Consider the following 14377-nt stretch of genomic DNA (forward strand, 5'->3'; position numbering starts at 1 on the left):
GTTTCTGTAGAGTGCAATTTGCAAAATCCAGACTGAAAAACGTCCATAATGTCATTTTTCCTCCAAACAGCAAATCAATTGCTCAGCTACCACCTTCTCCAGGATTTTTGATAAAAATGGTAGTTTGGAGATCGATCTGTAGCTTTCAGGCAGAGAAGAGTCTAAATTAGGCTTTTTTAAGAAAGGACAGACAACAGCTGTTTTGAAGCAGTGGGGTACAGAACCAGAACCAAGGGAGTAATTTATCAGTTTTACAACACTTGGGCCAATACAGTTAATAATATGTTTAAAAAGAGAAGAGGACATCAAGGGGGCTAGAGGACATTTTCATTCGACCCAACAGTTCTGTGATGTCCTGAATTGTCCCTGGGGTGAATGAGGACCATGTATCAGAGGTCACATGAGGAAATGCTCGGTGAATTAATTCATATGTCGCTTTTCCTCGACATATGAATGAATGCATCCATGCTTTGACACGTTTGATCATTTAGTGCCTTGAAACGCAGTTTTTGCTTTGATAATACAGTWTAATATTGTTTAGGTTTGGTAAAAGAGTTGGAGCCCACAGCTCTAAGTCTCCAAGAGGTCTACTCACAAGTCTGCTGTTCCCTATTGACAGAATGAAGTCAAAAAAAGGCTCCAGACCAGCTTTCACTGCAGGTGAGTTTTCCTGAACCTGAAACACAAAACAGCAGATTTTAGACATGTAGTAAAACTGATGTGTGTGAACATTGTTCTGTCGCCCCCATGTGTCAACTACAGGTACTACAGCTGTAAAAAAATGCAGCACTCGAAAAGTATCGCACAGCTTGCAACACTCACATAGTAATATTGTTTATCGAACTTTAAGTTTTTATCTCTTATTTCACCAACAAGACTTTTAATTTTGTTTCAGTTCCAGCACAGTTAGCAAGTTCGCGCGTATCTCCCATACAAAAACATGGCTGTGGAGTCTGTAACCTTGTACTCAACGTACCCCGTGGACATGATATCCACAGTTACTTCCACCGTCCGACAAAAGCGAGCTCTGCGGTAACCCCATCGTTTTTGGTAGTTACGTTACGAACTAAACGTCACTGAGGTAGAAATATGTTCGCAGTCATTATAGGCGCGGGTATTACGCCTGAGTTTGAGCTAGCGCTAGCAGTGAGGGCAGGTGGACAGCAGGGCAGTGAGAGCCAGGCAAAGCTAACAAAATAAAGATGCCAGAAAATTCGATCGAATTTTTTTCACGATACTCTACTAGTCTTCCCTGACGTAATTTTCTACGTTGTTGCTAAGCAATAAACAACATAGACGAGTTGCGCAATTATCGCAGTTTTTATTTTATTATGTGTACGCTATACAAAACAATGTGTATTTTTTTATTGTTTTATCATTGATAAAACATAATATTATTTTGTGATGTCTGAACTTACTTAGGATAAAACCAGCAAATCTACACATTTACAAAAAAAATCTTTATTTTTTTGTTGTTTTTCTTTTACATACAACAGCAACTATTGAAAATCTATCTCTAGATCATTTTTCTGATTTTGTTTTGTATTAATCTATTTTTTTAACCAAGCACATTATTTCATAAAAAACACATTATAAAACAACACCATTAGAAAGACTAACAGTCTGAATCAAGAACAAGTAATATTTTATACATATAACCTCACTWAAGAACATTTCTTTAKATTTAAATTGAATTTACTGTTTTTATACACAAGAAACATATCTGTATGTATTGCACATTTTGTTAGGGAATAACATCAGCCTTTACAAGCTGTGGAACACTTTCTTCTTCACACAGGCTGTTGATCCATTTAAACAGTTATCTTTTGGAAAGGTTTTTGCTAGACTCACAAGTTTCTCAGATGGTTTAGTTGACACTGYATCCACGGCCTGCACCTGTTCTTTTCCCAACACGATAAAAAGGAACAAGTTCTCCTGCATTTGATCCTTAGAAATTAAATGTTGAGGTTACAAACGGGGCTCTGGCACACATATTTTTTTTTTTGTAAATCATTCACCAGTAGAGGACAATTATGGACAAATTCTGAGGACTGATCCACTCAGACGAACTTGACCTCGGGGTTTTGAAGGTCTTCCAGCATAAAACTGATATAAAAAGCAAACTGCAGTCACTTTACTTTTTGCATCGCAGTCTTCCAAAACATGATTTTGCTTGTGGCTCTCCTGTCCTGCTTTGGTGAGGCTGCAGCAGCGTTTACATTTTAAAATGTTTGGTGCAATTTAGAGCTCTTTTTTTGCAGACATCTAAACTGTCACTGTGTCTTCTGTTTTCCAAAAGGACTGATTTGTGCTGAAACACCCTATCATGACCGGGTCATAGGAGGCAGTGATGCCAAGCCGAACACCTGGAGGTGGCAGGTAGAYCATTTGAACTTTTTATTCTCGTATCATCTCAACTCAAGTGTGTGAAATCCTCTTTTTGTTTGCGCTCAGGTTTCCCTGCAGTTCGACTCATACAACGATGGCTACTTCTATCACATCTGTGGAGGGTCCATTGTTGATAGTTTCTACGTCATGACTGCTGCTCACTGCATCCTCAGGTTTGSGTTCTGAACGGGTCAATGATCATTTCTGCAGGCTTGAATTGACAGGAGTCATTTTGTTTTGTTTTGTTTCGATCAGCATGGATGCCAGTCAGTACCGTGCGGTGGTGGGTGAATACAACCTGTTTGAAAACGACAACAGCGAGCTGGTCATTCCCGTGGAGACGATTATTGTCCATCCTGAATGGGTTGGAGATCTCGGCAAAGGGTAATAAAAAGAGGGATTTGAACCGGCGACACAACTGTCGGCTCATTTACACTGTAGTCACCRCTTCACAGACAGGGCTTGGAACATTTTGGATAATGYCGAGAATCTAAATCTAATCTGAGCTKTTTRGTTATTTGTAATATTTGTTCTAGTTTGCTGAGTTRAAAGTAATATTTGATACAATAAACTAGGAAGCAATTCAACAAAGTTTATTTGGTAGAAATCCATTAATCGAACAAAGGGACTAAAAGTCTAAAATGCTTTAAATGAGATGAGGCCATGTGCTGAAACATGTCTAGTATACCTTGTGTACTGTAGCACTAATCRAAATATTAGCTGCACTAACTCAAATATTTAGGTCCCCTAATTCTAAAGCACTAACACACTGAAAGTTTTAGCAAAAGCTAATTCTAAAGCACTAATATAATCCAGTTGACACACGAAACATTCTTCAGAGTCAACATGAGACAATATTTACYKTGTGMAGAAYKTTGTCAYTTAGTGYCCTTGCCGGGCCAAATGGGAGTCACCYGCAGGCCACATTTGGCCCGCGGGCCTTGAGTTTGACACATGTGACCTTGTAGATACACACATATGAACAAAATGTGTGACAGCTTTCACCCTCATCTGTGAACAATAATGTTGATCAATAACATTTAAAGGCCTCAGTTAATGCTTTTAAATTTAGCCCATGACTTTAGCAAGTGCTAATCCACTAATAATTTATAAAAAATAGCAAAAGCCCTAAAGCATCAGGAAATTTTCCCCCTATTAGTGCTTCAGTGCTTTAGGGGCACTGTGCCCACCACTGTTGTGTACATATTAGGCACTAGTAGGACACAAATGTTTCTTCTYCCTGCAACTGGTTTAAAGCTGCCTGTCATCACCTCTGTAGGGGTGTAGTAATTTTACAGAGTGACACTGGAACAAAATAGACTCAAACACAACACAAACAACCAAAAAAAAGTAACTGGTTTCTAAAGCTTTCAAAGACTTTTATTAAAGTAAATGTAAAAAGTTTTCCAAAAAATAAATGCCACAAGTAAAGTACAAATTCTCATGAACTGTGTACTTCCTTACTTACTTAGTCATCCTTCATAGTGGACTTATGACCTATTATTATGGTCAAAAGGTTGTTTTTTTTTTTGCTAATATTCAAATTTTGGGCGCACACACACACACACACACACACACACACACACACACACACACACACACACAGATGCAGTCGTGATCAGTTTAAATGAGACTTCCACGTATAAACTGTGATTTCTAGCTTTTATATCTGTCTCTCCAAGAAACGATATTGCTCTCCTGAAGCTGTCCACTCCCATCTACGACAACGGTTTTGTGGAAATTGCCAATCTTCCGTACCCTGGCCAGATGCTGCCTCATGGTTTCACCTGTTACATCACAGGCTGGGGATCAATGGACCGTAAGCATCATGTGCAAACATTAGAAACGCACATGTTGATCCAAAAACTGAACTATATATATACATATGTTTTGTTATGCAGATATAGGAAGCACCCCTGCCAAACTCCAAGTGGCTCCCATAAACGTGGTGGAGCACGCGGTCTGCTCCACGCCTGAGTGGTGGGGTAGCCTCGCTCTGGAGACGATGCTGTGCGCCGGAGGGGATGGCATCATTTCAGGCTGCCACGTACGGAGAACAAGAACATTTTTTAGAAAAATCTGAGAGGAGATGCTTAACTCACATGTTCTCCTTGTTCAGGGTGACTCTGGAGGTCCCCTGAACTGCATGACTGATGGCGTCTGGAGAGTCCACGGCGTCGTCAGTTATGGACCAGCCGGCATGTGCAACCAAGTTTCTAAGCCCACAGTTTTCACCCGAGTTTCATCCTTCATCGACTGGATATTCTCTGTAAGCCTCCTCAAATGTTCATCATTGACTATTTTCCACCTGGAGTGATGAATTTACTTATTATTCTCTTTTTTCCAGGCCATGGGGCAGAACCTTTAGACTGCAGAGCAGCGATGTCTAATGTTCAAATGGAGCCAATAAAATAAAATTCGCAATTATCTAAGGCATTTCTGTGTAACTTTAAGTTCTTGAATTAAAAATTTTGGTGAATGTTTTTACAGTTTTGCCATAAAACACACAATTTTTCTTTGATTTGATGCAGATTTTMCAGTCAAAATTAACGTACTTCTCATTAAATTCACATCACGTTGCTGTTTTTAATTACAACCAGTCTGTCGGCTGTAAATTATGGCTAAACGCTCATTGGTTGAACACCATCAAAGTGGTTACAAAGCTGATCTTTTGACCTCCTAAGCTGTAGCCTGAGATGGTGGAAAATTCCAAAGGATGTTTTAAATCAGAGATCACAGGAAAGTGACATTTATCAGATGGAGGTAAATCTGTATTTAATGTTGTTCRGATTAGGTCAAGCCAAAAGATTTGTGCAATGTTTGCCTTTAAAAAAAACAACATATATCCTGAACTTTCTTAATYATAGCCAAATGTGCGTTTTATGGAGTCACAAACCCGACATCGACTCCTCGTGTGGAATTTCTGGCCATGTGTTTGTGGTAATGCGCAGGAAACTACAGCATGACATCATTTTAGCTGGTTTTTTCTAAACCATGGAGACCAGAAAAGCACAGAAACATACGAGTGGGTTTGTTTTTTCAGGGTGAAATGAGGATTATCTTTAATGGTGTTTTTATATGTTCACTGACTGGATGAATGGAACCAAATTAAACTAAAAACAGCAGTTAGTTCAGATGTTTTAAAAGGGAGGTCCTGTGGAAAGACTACAAACAATAAGTTACAGTTTGTGCTTTATGAWTACTATTTTTGGGTGAATTTGATCAAAATTAAACAATTTCCTCAGCTTGAGCTCGTTCAAGTGCAACAGGTAAGATGTTGATTGTTCATGATCTTTCTACAAAACCCTTTTGAGTTCACCTAAACATTCATATTTTGTTAAATAGTTTTAAAGTTACTTATAAGATCTTTAACTTTCCAACACATGACAAAATGAAACAAGTGTTTATAAAATGATTTTTTTATTGTTATTTGGAGGGACAAGCTGTCAAAATGGTTTAGATGAAAGAAATTGTTTTTTTTGAACAGCAGGTTAATGTGTGAAAATATGTAAAAAATAAAGCAGCTTTGTTTGCTCTGCAGGACCTTTCAAGCAGAAATATGCACAACACAAAAAGGCAAAAAAAAGTAAGACACGTTCTTTTGAAATAAAAATATATAAACCGTACTGTCATATATTACACTGATAAACACTCACTGTTGACATTTCTTCATGAGATTCGATGTTTTATACAAGAGAAATATTTGCTTGCAAAAAAAGCGAAAAAATTAGTGCCATCACTGTGGCATACAAACACATAATCAGATGGATTTAAAAGCAACTTTTTTTAAAAAAAAAAAGGCAAAAAGCGGATAATACAATTCCATTGTGCACAATGTGCACTTTTCAATGTATACAATTAATCAGAACAAGTTTTAACAAACAGGACCTGCATGCATAATTTCTAAAGGGTCCAGAAAGCCTGATAGAAACAGCTGTAGAAAGGGTGAGATATGTACATCAACTCTTTTTAGCGTCCCTCTGCTCTTCACACAGGCGACCGCACAATCACCTCCGTTTTATAATCAACGAGGCAACTTCTCTAATCATCTCAGGTAAAAACTGTATAATATATGCAGTTCTTAGCCACAAAAACCTCTTTTTATAGCATATTTTCACCCAAGTCACAGACTTCCAAATGAAAATTCAGAGTACAATCAAATTGATTTTTTTTTTTTGCTATTTCAGTTTTAGTGACATTTCTCTAAGTTATTTAATCATACGGCTGCCTATGAAAAATACTTCAGAATGCTCCAGAAAGCATTAACCTTCATAAGAATACATTTCTCTATAAGTCTTATATTACAAAGGCTGTTTTCCAGATTGAAACTTACTCATTTTTACTTTCTTAATAAAATATTCAATTTGTCAGTGATTAGAATTCTTTCCTCATCCTACATAAATTAGTTAGAAAATATTAGTTAATTTTTCTATGGTTATATTAGAGGCAGCAATATAATAGACCCATAATTTTGTTTCAGTGATTAGGGAGGTTCCACAGTTTTCAGTCCCAAAAGCTTAAATGGAAGCACTGAGCACGCACACGCACACACACGCACACACACACGCACACACACACACACAGAGCCAAACACACATTCACACCACAGGCAGGCATGGCTCCCCCTGATAAACAGGCACATCCAGTAAACTTTACAAAAGCCCGCGTTATTGCCAAAACATCTTAAATTAAATAAACTAATGAAGTAAAGACAGAATAACTTACAACGGAGAATACATATTAAATACTTTCTGATGGACGTGTGGTCCCGTTTTCCAGAACAAAAAAAAATACCTAAATGTGTTGCGGAATAACAGAAGAAAAAAAAAAAAAAGAAAAAAGATTGCACATTTAGGTAAAAACAAACCGCAGTGCTGCTTGAATGAATGGAGGCCTTTTTTTTTCTGTCTGAAATAAATACGACAATAAAGAAAATAATTTAAAGTAATAAAAGAAAACACAGATACAGCTTTGATATTCTTTTTAGGAGTACACAAGCAATAATTGCGGTTGCTCAGCTCATAAATAAGAAACTCCATAACTTAGCGTTGAACTGTTGAATCCGTCCCGAACGACCAAAACAATGCCTAWGCGTACATAACTAGTTTCACAGATAAAGTGCTGATCAAGGAGCTTTTAGAGGGATTTCTTTTTTTGTACCATTTAAGACTCTTCAGATAGATCCTGAGGTGCACTGCCTTTAAAGGGATAGTTCAGATATTTTGAAGTGGGATTCTTTGGAAAGGTGCAGCTGTAGATATGTCTTTGAATGACCTCAGTTTAGGGAAACTGGGATTAGATTGACAAGCTAACGGTCCATCAGAGTGCAACTATGGCTAAAGTGGATTGCTGCTGTTTTAGAACAGTTCCAATCCTAAAATAGTCATTATTGTAATTTTTATAGGAATATCTTTATTACGATATTCCTGCTAGAATTATATATGAAAATTGATAGTGGTATAAATAATAATAGTGTTCACGTGAATCGGTATTAATTCAATGAAGCTGGAGTTTTAAAATAAGTTTTGAACCTGCCTTTAGTTACTTTGTCAATCGAATTCTAACAAATTTCTACCCAAACAATACTGAGGTTGTTCAATAAGCAGTTTTTAAAACAGATAATTGTTCTTTACCCTTCCACAGAACCCCGCTACAAAACACCGGAACATCCGGTGTCACCACTTGCTTCAGTCGTCTGACTGCAAGCACGAAGGCAGGACACAAACAGAACTATGTCGCGATTCACTCGGGTTTCGTATGAAGGCAATCACAGCAATGGTCACCACACATTGCCTCCAAAAGCTAGAAAGCTAGAAATAAAAATATCCCTGAGGTGCACATTCAGCTGTGTTGAGATTCCCAACCTGGCCACAATAAAAAAAGGTTGATTCCTGTTCTGAGCGTGTGGTTGGTGATCTTGGTTTGGTTTAAAAGAGCTTCCTTAGAATTTGCGAGCCGTCGTCGTTTTTCTACGGGTCTGGTCCAATTAATGTYGTCTCTTTTTCACGTTTAACCCTAGCTGCCGTCTCACACAGCGATAATCCCAAAAACCCGCTCCGCTGACGCTTTGAAAGGCAAGTCTGGAATCGGAACATGTATTTAGGCGAGAGAAAAATCACAGCTTCCTCCAACATGTTTGACATCTTATGTGCATTTTTTTTTCAGTTCCCTTTCTAAACCCCCCTTTTTTGTTTCTTAAAATGTCAGACTTTCACAGACTCCATCACAGACAACTTCATGGCTTCCTCCATCAGCTGATTGTCCGTAAATGTAGCGGGGGGTTCTGGGACGGATTCCGAAAGGCCGATCAGAGACTCCAGGAGGCAGGTCCCGGGGTCGCTCGCTGCGGGAAAACTGGGGCAACTGGGCAACTGAAACTGGAAATAGTTGTCCATGTGCTCGTATTCCTTGAGGGAGTTGTAAAGYGAGCTGGGGCCCAAACATGGGAAGCCGTCGAAGAACTCCAGGTCCGACTCAGACGAGAGGCTCAGGTCCATGTTGTAGCTTGCCGTGCGGTCGATTGTAGGGGAGGGGGTGTGTGGCACGCTGCTACTGTGAAACAGGGCGTTTCCCTGGTTGGCGTTCTCGTCCAAAAGTTCTGAAATGGCTGTAGCTTGATTGTCCGTAAGACTGTCTGCAGAGTCCAACAGCGCAGCATCTATATTGTCATTCTCATCTGCAAAGTCCACCATGCTGAAGCTGCTGAACGCCTCGGTGGATGGCTCCGGTTTCGCTTGCAGCGGACCCGAGCGGCGGGCGTCCACACCGCTCTTGTCCTCGCTCTCGCCGCTCTCCGTGTCGCTGAAACGCAATATCCGGCTCAGGCCGTTCTCGTCGACGTCCAGCGAGCTGCGGCGCCAGCTCTCGCCCGCCTCGGAGTCCTCGCTCTGGCGCGAGGAGTCCGACAGGTCCGTCGTGTCGCTGCTGCAGGTGTTCTCCCCGGCCGCGGCCAGCGCCGAGCTGAAGGGGAAGGAGGGCGCCGCCGAGAGGGACGCCGCCGAGAGGGACGCCGCCCCCGCGGTGCTCCCCTCCTCGTCCTCCTCCGTGCCGGACTGCTCCTCCAGCCGCTTCTCCAGCTCCAGCTTCATGATGGTGTGGATGTAATGCGTCTGCACCCGGGTGGAGTTGAACTCGACGCGGCCCTCCGTGTTTCCGCATCCATCTTTGGTGCAACCACACGGGAAGGAGGAATGGTCCATCTACGAGAATTAGAACAAAAAGTTGAATTGTTTTGTAAAAGAAACTTCCATTTGTACGTATTGTTTAGGTGCACTTGTGTGCTTGTGGTTTTTTTTTTTAGGCTCTTACCTGACATTTAATGCCAGCGAGGCTGCAGCTGCACGTCTCTGGCTCGCAGAAACCCTGGCAGTCACAGCCGCAGTTCTCCCTGGAGATCCTCAAGTCGTGCAGCTGCTTCTTCTCCTCCTTGTCGATCTTCTTCACACCTGCCGCTTTGAGCAGTGCGTAGCGCTGTTTGGACGGGTAAGGCTGGAGAAAAGAGCCCTCTTCCAGGTTGGCGCCACTAATGTCGACGTTCTGTTCCGGGATGTCGTCCAGCGTCAGCCGATCCGCCTCCTCGCTTTCCTGGGTCCCATTCTTCGTCAGCTGAGGTCGAAGAAAAACAGCAGTCACGTTTAAGCGCCACGTTTCTAAAGAGAACAACTTTTCGGTTGATTTTTAGACAAAACCAGGTATTTCTCACCTTCTGTTTGAGAGCTTCCAGCTTCTCCTCCCTGACTCTGTTGAGGAGTTTTTCTCTGCGCAGGAGCCGCTGCTGCACAGCGAACTCCGCCAGCGTGTACGTGCGCAGCGCGCTGTGGCGCTGCACCATGCCCAAGGTGCAGCCTCCTCGACTGGGAACGCTGGTGAAGCCCTGACACCGAGGGAAGGAGAACACGGTCACCTGGTTGAACGTCACATTGCCCCGCCTCAGCCTCTTGGATTTCTTGAGGATGGATGTTGCTGCGAAGGGACGAAAGGACAGGTTCAAATACAAAACCCTTCCAAAACAAGGAAGCAACATCTCAGAAGGTGAAGCTGCATTCTCGTCTGCCACTAGATGGCACAATGCTCCATCTTTGCGGTCTAATGCAACTGAATAGATTGTAAAAGGAAACCGCTCTGATTCATTGCCCTGGCATCATGTACTCAATTAAATGATAACAGTCCAACACTTACAACCTGTTAGGAGGTGAAACCTAAACTCCCCGGGATCAATTCTTTGTGTTGGTGTGCCACTAAAAACGCCCAACCCAGGAATTCTTTATTTATTTATTTTTAGAACAGAGAGGAAGTAGAACAGCTCAGGACATAAAGTTATGGATTCCAAGTAAGGTAGGAGGAAGTTCAGCTCTTGAAAAAAATTTAAAAAGACATTCCCGTCCATCACTTTATACACAACCAGCTCCCAGAACGTCTGGTCTCTTCGCTGAACAACTTAGGATCTACATCCATGAGCTACCTTCCTATGTACCCAGAAAAATGCCATAAAAACATAATGAGAACTCAAGTGGAACCATATGTCGAAGACAAAACCTCCAAAAAACTCCTCCACCCTGGAATTTTAAACATCGAGCCTCACTTTTAAAGGAAAAAAAAAAGGGAAGAAACCTTTTCTTAAGGACAGGCTCAAGCTGTGATCTTTCATTTAAAAAAAACTTTGGTAATCCCCTATCCATATGGTGGCTATTACCATTGTTATGTGGAGAGAAACGTTGAAGAATCCCTGTAGGAACCCAAGCGGCTGCCTTGTGACACACTCTGAATGACTAGCGTTGACATTTACAAAAGTTGGAAAAGAAAATTAGCGCACCCGGTGTGATAATTGAACCTCGAATGGGAAAAAAAAGAAGAAGAAGAAGTGTGGTGGTGGGGGAAAGCAAAGCTTTGTTCCCATTGACATAAGCAGCACACAATGGTCTCACTACGTTGTCTAATCTGCAGCCAGGAGTAACACAGATGAAAGAAAAATCCCGCTTCAGCTCCACATCTATCAAACTCAGTCAGGTTTACGACGCCAACATGAGACAAACGACACCCTTCTCYGCGGCTTTTCTAAATCAAATATCCTCACAGGCTGTTCTTCTCCTTTCACTTTCACAATRGCAAACATCTTTCTGTCCAACATAAACACCGGATCATAGCGGCCCACTCCATCAGCTTCTCTAGATGAATGTGCATGCCTCGATTCTTGATCCCCCCCCTCCCCTTCACTCAGCTTCTTTCAGCACCTGTGTTGGGTGCACGCCCAGGTTTCAGACAAGGCGCTGTGTGTTCCTGGCCTTGGCAGCCGGCCACGCTTCTCCTCCTGGCTTCCTGCCCYGCCGTCCTGGAAAGCTCACAAGGCTTGCCCTTCTCCCGTGCAACACAATCCCTGTCCGACCCATTCCCGATTCCCCGAAGACCGGCCGGCGCRCCCAGGTCCAGACGGAAACACCCTGAAGCAACACGACCTAAATCTCCGAAAGGCAAAGTGTCATTCTGCAGCGCTCGAAGAGGAAGGTGGAGATGGAAGCCAGGTGAGCAGCGCCGGCTTTAATGCGATTAGCAGTTTTGCAGCTTCAGGGCATGAAATCAAACGAGTTGTTCGCTGCAGATGTCTGAAATCATTTCTGCAGTGTTTCATGAGCTGCCAGTTAGATAAATTGCTTAACCTCCCTTCTCTCTCCTTTTTTTATGGTTTATTAGCAGAGCTCCGGCGGATGTTTGAGATTTAAAAATGAAAATCAAGCGTCTATCGTCTGGCATTTCTACTGGGTCACAGAGGAAAGGACACTCACTGGTGAAATGTGTTGCCGGAGAGCTGGGGTTGCTGGGAGTGGAATCCAGAGTGTCGGAGTAGCAGCTCTCCCCCTCCGAGTCCCAGCCTGAGCAGGCAGAGGAGAGGGAAGAGGGCGAGGAGTAGCACGGGTCCTCATCCACCTCCTCAAACTTCCTCTTCAGAAGCCCACTCATGGCGCCGGTGACAATCTGCAGAAAAAAAAAAAGAGCATGGACTAGGGTTAGAAAAGAAACAGCTTAAGCAATTAGTTATGGAATAACAAAAAAAAAAGGCTTAAGCTTCAGCTGAAGAACTGAACAAATAAAGTCTTTATTTAAAGTTCCAGAACAAAAAAAGCAGGACTTGTACAGTGCCTGAGCTAAAACTGTGAGGAGAGGATCCGAGTCTCAAGGCGCTCTCAGCGGCACAGGAAACAATCAATCACTCCCATTTGCCTAAGTCAACAATTAGTGGACCCTTCACCCTTTTACAAATCCCATCAGCTCAGCAACTGAATTGATTAGAATAAAGACCGAACAAAGGTGACCCCAACCATCCAACCACTACCATTTCTGTTGTTTTCTTGAGTCAGCAAATTTAACCAAAGAGGAATTTGCCACTTGTCGTATGTGCATTGAACATAAGTTCATACAAGCAAGTAGTCTTTTTTAAAATGCATTAAAAAAAAAACATTTTCACCAGGAGGTTTCTCCTCTAATCTTTAAAAAAAAATCGCCTCGCATCTGTAATATAAAAGTTTCAGATGACATGTTTCATTTCTACTCCAGTCAGTTAATGAGTAGCTCAAAACTCCAGCAATTCCAGGAAAAAAAAAAAAGGGGGAGTTCGGAACTCAACGTGAAAAATCAACACGGCTTGCTGAACAGGAATTTGATTATGATGGGTTACACATGTAGCTCCTCACACGCTGGCAGGGTGAGGGTGTTAGCTAGACAGGATGGGGTGTAATCATCATCATCATCATCATCATCAGATTCTGACCTCCTGCTGGCCTGAAGCGGGGAGGGGAAAAGCGTGAGGAAGGATGTGAGGGGAGTGGGGAGGCATGACTGGGCCCTGCTCCAGGACAGACACTCCCTCTGATGATGCAGAATGGGAGAGAGAGGCTTTACCTCAAAAAAAAAAAAAAAAAAAATTCACCATCAAACTGTTTTCTGACTTCCAAATCACTTCCAGCTGCCATAGCTGGAAAACGCTGCTCAATGTTTTGCTTATTTGCAGCTTGAAATGTTCAAATACTGTCATGGTAATACCTACAATCTAAAACCAAGTGTTTTTTTTCCCTTCTTTGTTTTGGAATAATTCTAAACTGGAGATCTTTGCATTTAAATCTCACCAAAGTCGACATGTGGTAAAGAAAAGACAACTCGGACACACAACCACTGTGCCGTCATGCCAACGACTTACTGTAAACTCTCCCTTAACCTCTTTAATGTGCCTTAGGCAAGACACAACCAGTCACTTTACAGGAACTTCCACTCTGTGTGACCTACATGCATGTCTCTTCTTGTCCGAATGTTACACCGGTGTCAGCAGTCCAAGAAGAAAATAAAAAAAGAAGTTAAAAAAAGGGCAGGAKTTTGTTTTCAGCCTTCTGCAGTAGGTCATTATGCAAATGCAGACAAAGATAAAGATGCTGGGAGTCAAGGGCAAAGAGGCGGACACCTTCGTGCCAGCACTGTTATTGTTATTGCTGCAGTCAGATACTGTTGCCGGTAAGACACGCATGATAAATGAATCACCTTGCGATAGGTCAGGCCGGCTCATACTCCCAACAAAAAGGCCTTCRGTAAACGGTAGCCACCACCAGTTTCACATTATAGTTCAAAACAGGGGGGAAAATGCGCCACTAAACTCCCCCCCTCCTCCACGAATGTACTTGAGCGCAAAATCATCTCCAAACGCCTCCTCCAATCGCAGCGGGGAGTCCACATTTGGGAGCACCTGAACGCAGCATCTGTTGCTCACTGATCAGACATGTGTGTCCCAAACGCTGCAACATAATATCTCTACATGGAGCGGGGGGGGGGGGGTTCACCTTACCATCATTTCCCCACTTTAGAAAAAAAAGAAGAAGAAGAAGAGGGAAAACAAAGCTTTGAGGCATTCTCGAGGGAATACATAGAGCCAGCTAAGCAAAGTCTTTTTAATTAAAAGCTGCAGTGAGACAGAAGGGGGGGTGTGTGTGGATGGGAAAGAGGTAGGAGG

General features: G+C 42.3%; 3 protein-coding genes across 3 annotated transcripts in view; 1 reads left to right on the forward strand and 2 right to left on the reverse strand.

Annotated features, from left to right (window-relative positions):
* LOC106513372 (Golgi reassembly-stacking protein 1) overlaps window positions 1–1171 on the reverse strand; it is a 6428-nt gene extending 5257 nt beyond the window's left edge. Inside the window, exons 1-2 of the mRNA XM_014002165.1 lie at window positions 977–1171; window positions 596–676 (exon numbers count right to left, since the gene is read on the reverse strand). Of these exons, the coding sequence (XP_013857619.1) occupies window positions 596–676; window positions 977–1042 (147 nt within the window). The 5' untranslated portion in view covers window positions 1043–1171. The remainder of the gene's footprint in view (window positions 1–595; window positions 677–976) is intronic.
* A 992-nt stretch (window positions 1172–2163) lies between these two features.
* On the forward strand, window positions 2164–4790 carry LOC106513350 (chymotrypsin-like elastase family member 2A). The gene is made up of 7 exons (XM_014002143.1): window positions 2164–2197; window positions 2300–2379; window positions 2455–2561; window positions 2644–2772; window positions 4071–4207; window positions 4290–4435; window positions 4508–4790. Exons 1-7 carry the CDS (start codon window positions 2164–2166, stop codon window positions 4703–4705), a joined length of 831 nt encoding a protein of 276 aa, XP_013857597.1. The 3' UTR covers window positions 4706–4790.
* Window positions 4791–5791: 1001 nt separating this feature from the next.
* Window positions 5792–14377, reverse strand: part of csrnp1b (cysteine-serine-rich nuclear protein 1b) — a 13086-nt gene continuing 4500 nt past the window's right edge. Inside the window, exons 2-5 of the mRNA XM_014002164.1 lie at window positions 12168–12357; window positions 10091–10350; window positions 9697–9993; window positions 5792–9587 (exon numbers count right to left, since the gene is read on the reverse strand). Coding sequence (XP_013857618.1) covers window positions 8592–9587; window positions 9697–9993; window positions 10091–10350; window positions 12168–12342 — 1728 coding nt within the window. The 5' untranslated portion in view covers window positions 12343–12357 and the 3' untranslated portion in view covers window positions 5792–8591. The remainder of the gene's footprint in view (window positions 9588–9696; window positions 9994–10090; window positions 10351–12167; window positions 12358–14377) is intronic.

The sequence above is a fragment of the Austrofundulus limnaeus genome, unplaced genomic scaffold, assembly GCF_001266775.1.
Source record: "Austrofundulus limnaeus strain Quisiro unplaced genomic scaffold, Austrofundulus_limnaeus-1.0 Scaffold12, whole genome shotgun sequence".
NCBI lineage: Eukaryota > Metazoa > Chordata > Actinopteri > Cyprinodontiformes > Rivulidae > Austrofundulus > Austrofundulus limnaeus.